This window comes from Molossus molossus, unplaced genomic scaffold (genome assembly GCF_014108415.1).
Source record: "Molossus molossus isolate mMolMol1 unplaced genomic scaffold, mMolMol1.p scaffold_m16_p_1, whole genome shotgun sequence".
Taxonomy (NCBI): Eukaryota; Metazoa; Chordata; class Mammalia; order Chiroptera; family Molossidae; genus Molossus; species Molossus molossus.
The window spans coordinates 143,772,918-143,785,821 of NW_023425344.1; the positions used below are offsets into that span (position 1 = coordinate 143,772,918).

Here is a 12,904-nt window from a genome sequence, read left to right on the forward strand (position 1 = left end):
AACAGATACTCCACAAAGTCACATTATCCCTTTATGTCTGCTGCCCTCTACTGGGCAGCTGCAAATTCTGAAAAAATCAAGTAATGACAAGCTCTTCCATAGAGAGAATAAAAAAGTTACAATAGGTCTACAGTTAGTTAAAATATGCACTGAAAAATAAATCAAATGGCTTATGCCAGCAATTGTCAACCTGTGTGAGGCACACTGGTGTGCTGCAAGAATTTTTTTTTTATCCTCACCTGAAGACATTTTTTTTTTTTTTGCATTTATCTTCAGATAGAGCAGGAGGGAGAGAGGGGGGAAGAGAGAGAGAGAAACATTGACATGAGAGAGACACATCAAGCGGTTGCCACCCAAATGACCCCAGCCAGGGCCAGGGACAAACTACAACTGAGGTACGTGCCCTTAGCAGGAACTGAACCCAGGACTCCCGGTCTGCAGGCCGACGCTCTAACCACTGAGCCAAAAGGGCCAAAGCTGCTGCAAGAATTTTTAAAACATGCCAATACCTGTTTCTTTCTCTCTCTCTTTCCCTCCCCACCTGGCTCTCTAAAATCAATAATTAAAAAAAATTTTTTTTAATTAATAAAAAAAGAAACAAAATGACAACAGCCAACACAACAATAGCTGTCTGGTGTGAACGAATCAAAATTATACCTAATTGTTTTGTCAGATCAGCAAAAATACTTTTTTTTTCCACGTGCCACAGAATTTTAGTAATTCATTTACATGGGCCATGAGATAAAAAGGATTGAAAATCGCTGGCTTATGCTCATCTCCAAGATCTTAACCCACTTACGACAGAGAGAAAACTGTGACAAGTCTGGAAAACAGACCAAACAATGTAAGTGTAAAAATATGGAAATAGCCCTGGCTGGTTTGGCTCAGCGGTAAAAGCACCAGCCCTCGAACCAATGAGTCTCGGGTTCAATTTGGGTCAAGGGCACATACCTCAGTTGCGGTTCATCCCTGACCCTAGTCAGGGACATGTGGGAGGCAACCAGTCGATGTATGTCTCTCTCTCCCTCCCTCCCACTCTATCTGAAGATAAACAGGAAAACATCCTCAGGGAGAATAAAACACACACACACACACACACACACACACACACACACACGGAAATATATCTTCCTAACTAGAAAGCAGCTTTAAGCAATAGGCTAGTGAGAAAAGACCAGAGAGATCAAGGGCAGGTCAAACTATTTTTTCCTATCAATGTATATGACCTCTAGACTAGTTAGCAGCATCTTTTAGTTATTTGACAGACTGCTATGATATATATCTTCTATTTGACTTTTTCAGCTTAGATACATAAAATTAAACTTCTAGTGAGAGGCTTTCGAGTAACAGCCTTGAGTCATTTCTTTTCCATTTGTCTTCCTCATCAAAAGAAATAATCGCCCTGGCCGGTTTGGCTCAGCGGTTGGAGCATCGGCCTGCGGACCAGAGTCCTAGGTTCGGCTCCCGCTAGGGGCATGTACCAAAAAAAAAACAAAAACAAAAGAAATTATCATTTTATGAGAAGCCAATCATTTCCTTAACTTTAATCCCCTGGAGTTGCTGATTTGGTTCCCCCAGAGCTCTATCCACAAAGACACTTATTTTAGATCTGCATTACCAATAATTTCAGCAACTGGAATAATTACACAAAATTTACAACATGAAGGGATTTAATCTCCAAAGATAGAAAAATTTAATTTTCCTATGCCATAAAACTTCACATATAAGGATTACTTTAAATTTAAGTATTACATTTTAAAAGAGATGATTCTCTAAATCTTCAAATTATTCAACTTTAAGAAATTGTACCACAAGAATCTGAATACTAATTTAAATTATAAAAAGCTTATATATTATAGAGAAAAACTTGTGCTTCAGTGGAAGGCTATGTATTGTCTACATATAGCACTTCCTTCTGGGTTATCTGATTCTAGTTTAATCTTCTAACCACTTTACGATGAGGTAAACTGTAGGTAAGTCCTAACAATAAAAAGTATTTCTGTCCAGCTGGTGTGGCTCAGCGGTTGAGCGTCAACCCATGCACCAGGAGGTCGCCGGTTCGATTCCCGATCAGGACACAGGCCTAGGTTGTGGGCTCGATCCCCAGTGGGGGCATGCAGGAGGCAGCCAATTGACGTTCTCTCTCATCGATGTTTCTGTCTCCCTCTCCTTCTTATTTACTCTCTCTCTAAAATCAATAAAGAAAAAAAAAATTAATTAAAAAAAAGGTTTTTCTTTTGGATGTGAAAACTATAACCCCTCCTGGGTTATCTGATTCTAGCTTAGTCTTCTAGCTATTTTACAATGAGGTAAATTGTAGGTAAGCAGTAACAATAAAAAGTCTTTGTTATGGATGTGAAAATTCTATCCCAACTGACAGAAATCCAGTTGTCTTCCCTCCCACAGCTGAGAGGAAAAAAACTAGTTCTGCCTCATTTACATATTCATTTCAATATTCCTACTCTATAAATGGGTCTGTTCTTTGGGTTCTGTTTCTCTTTTTTTTAAAGCCTCACTGTTGGATATGTTTTTTGATTTTTTAGAGAAAAAGGAAGGAAGAAAGAGAAACATCAATCAATTGCCTCCTGTAAGTGCCCTGACTGGGGATCCAACCTAAGACTTAGGTATGTGCCTTAACGGGGAGTCAAACCCTCAACTTTTGGTGTATGGTATGACGCTCCAACCAACTGAGCCACCCAGCCAGGGATTATTTTCTCCCCCAGAGAAAGAGAGGAAGGGAGGGAGGGAAGAAGGGAGAAGGAGAAGGAGAAACAATGATTTGTGGTTGTTCCACTTATTTATGTACTCATTGGTTGATTTTCCTATTTTTTAATTTTTTTGTTAATCTTCACCCAAAGATATTTTCCATTGACTTTTAGATAGAGTGGAAGGGAGGGAGAGAGACAGAGAGAGAAACATTGATGTGAAAGTGACACATCGACTGCTTGCCTCCTGCACGACCCCAACCTGGGCTGGGGACGAACCGCAACCAAGGTCCGTGACCTTGACTGGAATCAAACCCCTGACTCTTTGGTCTGAGGGCGAGCGCTCTAACTGCTGAGCCAAACCGGACAGGGCCAGGGCTTAATTTTTATTGATTGATTTTAGGGAGAGAGAGGAAGGGAAACAGAGAACATGGATTTGTTGTTCTACTTATTTATGCATTCACTGGTTGATTTTTGTATGTGCCCTGACAGGATCGAACCCTCAGTCTTGGCGTATCAGGATGACGTTCTAACCAACTGAGCTACTGGGCCAGAGCTTTTGGGGTTTTTTTTGAACTAGTTATAACAACTACCTGACTCTCTCGTGGGTCAAAGAGTTTTTAACCCATGAGGGAGTGCTAAAGTGTTATATCTATAGAGGAGTCATGCATCTACCTTTTCCTGAAAATGATCTTTCGACAGATTTAACTAACAAATTTTTTTTTTTTAACTCTCACCCGAGGACATTTTTCCATTTATCTTCAGATAGAGTGGGGAGGAGAGAGAGAAACATCAATGTGAGAGAGACACATTGACTGGTTGCCTCCTACATGACCCTGATCAGGGTCAGGGACGAACCGAAACTGAGGTACATGCCCTTGACCGGAATCAAACCTGAGACTCATTAGTCCAAGGACCAACACTCTAACCACTGAGCCAAACTGGCCAGGGCTCAATTTTTTTTTTTTTAATCCTCACCTGAGGATATTTTTTGATATTTTATACTGATAGAGTGGGAGAGAGAGAGAGACAGAGAAACATTGACGTGAAAGGGACACATCGAGTGGTTGCCACCCACACGACCCAACCAGGGCCGGGGACAAACTGCAACCGAGGTACGTGCCCTTAGCAGGAACCAAACCCGGGTCTCTCCAGACCACAGGCCAACGCTCTAACCGCTGAGCCAAACCGGCCAGGGCCAATTTTTTTTTTTTAATTGGAATTTATTCTAACAAAAGTACAGCCCCGGCCGGTTTGGCTCAGTGGTTAGAGTGTCAGCCCGTGGACTGAGGGGTCTCAGGTTCGATTCCAGGTCAAGGGCACAAATTGGTGTTGCAGGTTCAATCCCCAGCCCCAGACAAGAGGCAACTGATAGATGTGTCTCTCTCACATCAGTGTTTGTTTCTCTCTCTCTCTCTCTCTCTCTCTCTCTCTCTCTCTCTCTCTCTCTCTCTCTCTCCCACCGTCCCTTCCACTCTATCTAATCAATGGAAAGCCTTGGCTGGTTTTGCTCACTGGTTAGAGCATCGGCCCGCAGACCAGAGTCCTGGATTCAGTTCCCGCTAAGGGCACATACCTCGGTTGCAGATTGTCCCCAACCCCGGTTGGGGTCGTGTGGGTGGCAACCATTCAATGTGTGTCTCTCACATGGATGTTTCTCTCTCTCTCTCTCCCTTCCTCTCTCCCTCCTGCTCTATCTGAAGATAAATGCAAAAATGTCAAGTGAGGAAGAAAAAAAATCATCAAAGGGAAATATCCTCAGGGGAGGATTAAAAAAACAGTAATAATATAATTTAAAAAGTACAAAGTACAAAAAATTCGTGTGTGTGAATCACTTCAGAGAGCAGAGAGAGTTTCACAGCAGCAGATCTGAGTGTTCAGCACCTCTGGACAGAGATATTCAGCGTGAAGACAAGTGGTTGCCCAGGCTTCTGATTGCCCAGCTGAACAAGTTCTCTGAGTGAGGGTGTGCTGATCATAGAACAGTGCAGTCATTTGGGGTTCTTCTCTACATTTTGAGAGTGCCACAGGAAAATGAGAAAGGGGAAGTGTTCACTGAATTCACGGCTGGTGGTTAGAAGATGGAAGGGAAATGCTGAGACAAAAGGAGCGAGAGCCTGGGAGGATATGAGGTCAGATGGGCAATCCAAAAGCACTGACAATGCAGTACCTGGTCTTGTTCCCCCATCACACAGTGCCACCCCCGTCAGCAGAGCTGTCCCAGACGCAAGAACTTGCTATGGGTAATCCTGCTCCATTCTTCTGCTTAACTACACAGGTCTCGATGTATTTAAATGGTTTTCCCAGCTTGGTGAGTTGGCTTCCAGTTTGTTCTACTACATCTGTGCTCCACTGATTCACGTTGCCGTGCTGACAGGCACTGCCACCGATGGCACCTTCAACAGCCTCTACAACGCTGCTCACTTCATCAACAATGAAAGTAGTCTCTTTCTCAGCATGGTAATCTTCCATCTCTCCTCTGGCATGTCCCACTTCCTTACTTTCTGACACAACAAATTGTTGCTTGCTCATCTTTACTTTCCTACTCCCAGTCTTGAGTTTCTCCAAGGAGCTATGGTTCCTTTTCATGAAGAATGGCATTTAGAAACCAAGATCGGGGCACTAGGGATGCTCACTGCTACCATGATGTCATATATCATTACTTCTAGACCTTAGCGAACAGAGTTTGGTAAGTGGACGCACACGTGTATATTATTACTTTCTGTAGCTACCTATCTACATCTACAAATATGAGTTGATACTGATAATCTTTACCACTTTTAGGGTCCAGGTCAAATGTCACTTCTCCTTTTAAGTATCTCTAGATCCCTGCAGTTCTGTTTTCTTTGTTCTAACAGCACTTTGTCATCTTCCCCCAAATTGGGGCATCTTTCCCCACTTGTTTATAACGTCCATGGTGGCAGGAATCAAATCACATTCATGATTGTTTACTTCGTAGAACCCACTACAGTGCCCTGGAAGTGGTAGATAACTAACAAGTATCTGTACTGAATAGAATTTTCATGAAAAGAAAATGACTGATCTGTATGATATCCAGAGTAAATCTGTAAGATATCCAGAGCAATCTTTCCCTTTCTGGCCCTGGCCGGGTAGCTCAGTTGGTTAGAGAGCCATCCCATACACCAAGGTTGTGGGTTCAATCCCTTGTCAGGGTATATTCAAGAATTAACCATGGCCCTGGCCGGTTTGGCTCAGCAGTTAGAGCGTCAGCCTGCAGACCACAGAGACCCGGGTTCGGTTCCCGCTAAGGGCACGTACCTTGGCTGCAGTTTGTCCCCGGCCCTGGTTGGGTCGTGTGGGTGGCGGCCACTCGATGTGTCCCTTTCACATCGATGTTTCTCTCTTCCTCTCTCTCCTTCCCCCTCTATCTGAGTAAAAAATGGAGAAAAAAAAATGTTCTCGGGTGAGGATAAAAAATAAATAAATAAATAAAAAATAAATAAATAAAAAAAGAATTAACCATGAATGCTTAAATAAATGGAACAAATCGATGTTTCTTTCTTTGTCTCCCCCTGCCCCCCACCATCTAAAATCAGTAAATTAAAAAAAAAAATCTTTCCCTTTCTGAATATGTCGGCATGCTCTTTATACCTAAGAAAATATATCAGTTTAGGCATCTCTACTTTTTTTCCCTTGTACCCTGGAAATCATATCTCTTTCATTAAGCAGAAGTATCTTAATTAGAATCATATTAGAACATACCCTCCCCCATAAAACCAGTTTCTTTTATTGTGCCTTTACATTTATTTGTAAGGAATTTTATAAAGACCTTTATTATTTCAATGTATAAGGAGTTCCATTCACCTACACATTTTTAGAGATATATTTTTTACTTCATTCATTCCTGTAAATATACTTTTTTTTTTAATCCTCACCTGAGGATATTTTCCCATTTATCTTCAGATAGGGTGAGAGGGAGGGAGGGAAGGAGGGAGAGGGAGGAAGAAACATCAATCTGAGAGAGACATTGATTGGTTGCTTCCCGTAGGACCCTGACCAGGGCCAGGGACCTAACCACAACTGAAGTACCTACCCTTGACCAGAATTGAACCCGTGACTCTTTGGTTTGGGGTCTGATGTTCTATCCGCTGAGCCAAACTGGCCAGGACTGTAAATATATTTTTACTAAAACAATATTTTAGGCCCTGGCCGGGTAGGTCAGTTGCTTAGAGCATTGTCCCAATACAGAAAGGTTGTGGGTTTGATCTCTGGTCAGAACACATACAAGAAGCAACCAATGAATGCATAAGTAAGTGGAACAACAAATTGATGTTTTTTTCTTTCTTTCTCTCCCCCTTCTTCTCTAAAATCAATTTTTAAAATATTTGAAGTTAAATTTGACAATAGCACTCTTACCCTGAAAGACTATAACAAGTTTGATCAACTTTTGCATTTTTATGCAATCTACTAACTAAAGTAATAAACTACTCTACTCTCACTTAAAAGAAATTGTAATGTTTTATGACACTTAAATCTAAATAAATAAGTGAATACAGATTTTCACTTTAATTTAGAGCCATAGATCTAGACTTGATGCTTTCTTTCAGAGCTTATAAAAAATAAGTCAAAGCATCAGTTATGCACTAAAATATTTCCTTTGTAATCAAAGGGGTAAAAAGGGCAGGTCATATTTGCCTATAAACAATGATTCAAATTATTTTTCAAAATAATACATAATAGCCAACAGAGAGAATGACATTTGAAATGGTGCGTAGACAGGACTCGGAGACATGCACTGAACGCTGCGGCGGCTGGGTGACAGTGGGAAGCTGTCCCCGTGCTGGCGCTCTGCTCTTACCGTCAGGGTGGCCGTGTCTTCATCATCTGACCACTGCATGGAGAAGAGGACAGAAACAAAAATTAACTGCAGATTGTGTATTGGGCTTCAGAAAGCAGTGCTCCAATCTAAAAATTATACATAAACAGGTGACATCTTTTCCTGAACACAAAGTATATGTGAATAAAAGTATATATCAAAGTGAGATTTTCATGTAATTTCTCACTGTAATGAATATATACTAAGATCTAAATGTCAGGACCATTTCAGAGATCATTGAAATTAGAACAGTCCACAGAACAGAGTATTTTATTTCGAACCAACCTGTATTTCTTCTGCCTCATCATCACTGTCTGGCTGAGAACATGTTGGAGGATCTTCCCTAGAACATAAAGCAAAAATTAAGCAAGAAAAAGGCTGTGTACCATGTAAGTCATAAGCTCCGGTTTATTGAGTATATAAAAAGCCTTTCAATTGGAGGGTAATAGTAGGAAAAGTCTACTTTTTGAGACAGAAACTAATAAAAATCAATGAGAGTACAATAAAGATGGCAGAATAAAATCTCTCTGCCAGCTTCTCAGAAATCACTTAGAAATAAGGGAAGGAAAACTCAAAGTCTACCTCTGATGACACTAAGAATCATCCACAGCTCTGAGTCTGGTGAGTGAGAAAGTGCTGCCAGAGACAAGGAAGGGTGAACAGGATGAAGGAAGACACCAGAGGAAACATCTGAAGAGCTGTTTCACACAGCAGATGGCATACCCCTGAGGGGCAAGGCTCCTTTGTTTATACACTGAAAACAGTGTGTGGGCTGGTGTCTAAAAGTGCCTGGGTCTGAACTGGCAACACAGAGAGGTATGGGGGAGAGAGGGAGAAAGAAGACACACTCTCTTTGAAGAAGCCGTGTTGGAAGGGGCCATCCAGCAGCCAATCGCATTGCCGGGGGGTGGGCAGCAAAGGCTGAAAGAACTCAGAGGGGATAACACTGCCCTGGCCCCTCCTCAACACTCAACTACAACAACTGGCCTAGGAAGAACTCACTCACACAACTGAAACAAATGATAATCAGAACAGGCAGCACAGGATCTATACCAAGAAACTACAAGAAAAAAGGAAAGGGGGCCTCTGGTTAACCATGGGCATTCATCTATTCCTATGTTCCCTTGTGAAACTCCACTAAAATGACAGGAAAGAGCCCAAGAAGAAAGAGTATCCAAAAAAAGACAACTACAGAAGATAGATAGCAACAAAAGTTTAGAAAACAAAAAGCTGAGGAGGGTACCCCACTAAGAAACAGCTAGAACCCTGGAGACCTCTGGATAATATGACCGAAGCTCTGGGCTATAAACAGGGATTTATGTTAGGTCCATAAAAAGGGCGCTAAGGCTCACCCAGCCTTCCTCAACTTGCACACACAAGCGACCAGTCCTCCTCCACCCCCATGGCTAAGCAGTTTATTCTCTGGGGAAAAAATGAACTAAAGAGGCTCAGGGATCAGGTCCATAATGGCACAGAGGACTATGGGAGTGAGATGCTAGAATATGATGGGGAACCATGTGAAGGTCATACTGAACAGTGAGAGCCCCAGTTCCCATCCTCCTACCCTGCCACCAGAATGCAGACAGATTACAGAATCCCTCTCTGTGGAAACTGAACAATCAGAGGAAAGATCTACAGATAATGTCACTGGTTCTGGCAGTCTTAGTCAACAACTCCCCCCCCCCCGGTATACAGAGTTTCCCAATGTGTGTGGATGTGTGTGTGTGTGTCCCCCTCACACTTAAATATGAATAAAGGCCTAAAATCATCAAAACTGAAGAAAGGCTCTAAGATAAAAAAGAGTTCCTTAAAAAAGGAGAGAAAAAGGGTACATGAAAGAAACAAAGACAATAAAGGGACCAAACAAAAAGTATTTTAAACATGATTAATATCCTTACAGATAAAAGAAGATAATGCATCCATGAAAAAACAGAAAGCTATAAAGAAGAAACAAAGGACAAGATTGAACTTGTAGAAACCGAAAACAGGTACAATTTGAAAATTCAGAATGAATGGTAGAATCAAGAAAATTACCTAGAAAGTAAAACTAAAACAACAAAGAAATAGACAATAGAGAAGAAATGATAAAATGCAGAGAACTAATTCAGCAGATCCAACACCTAAATAACAGGAGTTTCAGAAACAGAAGAAAATAAGAGAAAATTATCAAAGGCAATATTTTTAAATGTCCCCAAAATGAAAAATATAAGTGTCTGGAATAAAAAAGCCCACCAAGTACATAATGCAATGAATGGAAGAAAGGGAAAAAAACAGATGATGTACAAAAATAGCTACAATAATTCTTCCCATCACATAAGACAAGTCCTTCTGAAGGGTGACTTGGCTACTCTTCCCATGAAGAAATAGCATTTATTTTCCCATCCCTTTAATTTAGACTGCCTTCAAGACTCTCTGTGACCAACAAAAGGTAGCATAAGTGACCCCAAGTGATTCTGAGTCTAGGTGTCAACAAAGTCTTTTCAGCTTCCACTTTCACTTTTTAGGGACAAAACCACCACTAGGTAAAGAAGCTAAGATTAGTCTTTCTGAGGATGAAAGATCACTTGGAACAAAAGGTCCGGCTGACAGTCAGCATCTACCACCAGACATACGAATGAGGCCATCTTAAAACCACAGAGTTCGGTCAAGCCACCATATTATTACAGCTGCATAAGTGACTTTAGCAAGACCCAAAGAGGACCTGCCCAGGGCCAAGAATTATGGAGGCTCTGAGATTTTACTCTATGTGCAAACTAACAAGAGAGCCTATCTGGTTCTTAGTTTTGTGCATCTGGAAACTCAATTCTATAGCTTCAAGAGTTGATTAAAATTCAAGAAACTGATATACATTAACCAAAACCACAAAACCAGATTGACTGATAAACCAATGGGTCAATTTCTTGACTTACAGAGGAGGATATGCTTTTCCCATTATTGCTAAATATAGCACTTACTATATAATATACCCGTAACAAATATAAATGGAACCACTCTTGGTAGCTTTGTATTTCTTAACAATGTACTTATACTATTATTTCTTAATATTATCACCATCTTAGATATTATTTCACAGAGTTGTGAAGGTTCAAAACACAAACATATTTAACACGTGTTTTATAAATGGCATCTACTATTATTCTGCCTTAAGAAAGGTCAGGCCCTGGCCAGTGTGGCTAAGTGGTTAGAGTGTCATCCAACAAACAAAAGAGTCTTGAGTTCAATTCCTGGTCAGGGGCATGTACCTAGGTTGCAGGTTCGATCCCTGGCCCTGGTCAGGGTGGTGCAGGAAGCAGTCAATCAATATGTCTCTCTTACATCGATGTTTCTCTCTCTATCTCCTTCCCTTCCTCCCACTCTTTTTGAAAATCAATGGCAAAATTTCCTCGGGTGAGGATTTTAAAAAGAGAAAAAGAAAGAAAGACAGGTCAGGAAAGAAAGAACCTGGGACCAAAAAGGGACAGTGAGGATTATTCGTACTAGGAAGCACTGTGAGTCAGACCATCTGAGACACACCCAATTTGTAGGCCCAGTTCAAGTTATTACCTCTACTATTCAAACTTCCTGGATCATTCCAGCTTACAGTTATTATTTAAACTCAAAAAAGTATTGTTTATCAGATGGCAGCGGGCAGGAACAGAGGGAGGGTGAGTGTGTGAGAGAGTGAGTGAGTTGTGTGAGAGTGTGACTGGACGTGAAGGTGGATGACCAAACTCGAGCAGTACAGAGACACAGAGCAGAAGGTTCCTGTGCTGTGGATGGAGCAGCCGGCTACCACAGTAAGCGGCCCTTCAGGAGCTTCTCCCTGTGCTGCGGGGAGGTCCCACAATTTTGGAAGATTGTGGGACCTCCCGGGTCTTCCCTGAGAGGAGGAAGTGGGAGCAGCTAGGGCCCAGCAACCTGAGCCCACCAGCGTACCTGGCACCATAGGAACAGTGGACACTCTGTGTCAACACAGACCGGTGCACAGTAGTGGAGCTCCCAAGGTGCTGGTCATGGAAGCTGCAGACAGCCCAGAGCCCAGCACCATCCCCCATAGTAGCAGCCCGATCAGAGTCAAGAGCAACAGAGGCTGGGGAGCAGACATCCATCCCCAGGCAACAGAAGCACAGACCAGCAGCTGAGACTCATCCCCAAAAACTACAGCAAAAGCTGAGCAGGAGTTGAGCCCCACAGGGCAGCAGCACTCCCCAGCCTCCAGTGGCGGGACCTGGGGCTCCACAGAGGCCTGTGTGGTCCAGTAGCTCACAAGAGCAGTGGAAAGCCCGAGCCCTAGAGAGACTGGTGCAATCCAGCTGCCCACCTGCGGGAACTGCAGGGTGCAGGGCCACCAGAGAAGCCTGTGCGACCCAGCAGGGACTGCGTGATCTAGGTACCCACAGGGCCTGTGAGGTGCTGAAGCACCAGAGAGCCTGTGCGACCCAGCAGCCCATAACATAGGCATAGAGCCGGGTCCCCACAGGGACTGTGCAATCCAGTTACTCATGGGACCTGCAGGGTGCAGGGGCACCAGAAAGGCCTGTGCGACCCAGGAGCGTACAAGATAGGCATAAAGGATGTGAAAATGGAAAATGTAGGCGGAGTGAATAGAAGCTACGCAGACAATCTCCCAGGACCAAACAGGAATTACAACTAAAATAATGACAAATCCTCGGAAAAAAACAACAGAAAAGCAGCAGGACAGGACCATATAACCAGGGAACACTGGTAGGATCTGGGGAGGTGTGAGAGGATGGAGGGCTGTGAGCCCAGGGACAGCAGCAGTCTTAGCTGTGAGCAGCGCCCTTGGGGAATAAAGACCAAGCCCTCTCCACAGCACAGAGAGCCTGGACACAGCACTAAAATAGCCACAGCCACTCACCTGGGGGCTATGGCAGAGGGAAGGCGGACTGGGCTGGAACTGTGTGGGGACACCCGGGATTTGGAGGGCACTCAGAGTTTTTGCTGTGTTGCGGCCACAAAGGACGGTGGCCAGTGTGCTCCTTCCTCAAGCTGTTGGGAAAAGCAGCAGCCCCCTCCCCCCCTCGGAGATTCAGCCTTTCCCATGTGAGGCAAAGAAATAAAAATTGAGGCTCATTAACAACCAGCCTCTATCCCACCCTCTGGAAATCCTCTTATGCAGAACACCAGGGCTACATTCCGAGGCACTGAGTAACTGAGACTACTAGCCACCAGGAAAGAGTTAGAGGATAACTGAACCTTTCCTGGGCTTGAAAATCTACCCAGGAAAGTAAGACTTGACAGTGGTGTTTAACGCGGGCCCACCCAGGCTCATTCAAACCCAGCAGAGGGAGCCACAAACAGCAGAACACCAACACCCACAGGGAAAATTTGGCAGGCTCCAAAACCGACTGAGATAGCCAAA

The 12,904-nt window shown here is 43.1% G+C and overlaps 2 protein-coding genes across 4 annotated transcripts in view; both read right to left on the reverse strand.

Moving 5' to 3' along the window:
- CDC123 (cell division cycle 123) overlaps positions 1–12,904 on the reverse strand; it is a 71,456-nt gene that overhangs the window by 41,322 nt on the left and 17,230 nt on the right. For 2 of the 3 annotated variants that reach the window (XM_036240001.1, XM_036240011.1), the window contains exons 3-4: positions 7,828–7,885; positions 7,525–7,557 (exon numbers count right to left, since the gene is read on the reverse strand). In XM_036240001.1, the coding sequence (XP_036095894.1) occupies positions 7,525–7,557; positions 7,828–7,885 (91 nt within the window). Of the gene's footprint in view, positions 1–7,524; positions 7,632–7,827; positions 7,886–12,904 lie in introns of those variants that run through there. The other variant, XM_036240018.1, reaches the window with a different exon arrangement.
- Positions 4,796–5,669, reverse strand: LOC118615267 (dynein light chain Tctex-type 1-like). The gene has a single exon (XM_036240059.1). The coding sequence runs from the start codon at positions 5,304–5,306 to the stop codon at positions 4,893–4,895; it is 414 nt and encodes a 137-aa protein (XP_036095952.1). The 5' UTR covers positions 5,307–5,669; the 3' UTR covers positions 4,796–4,892.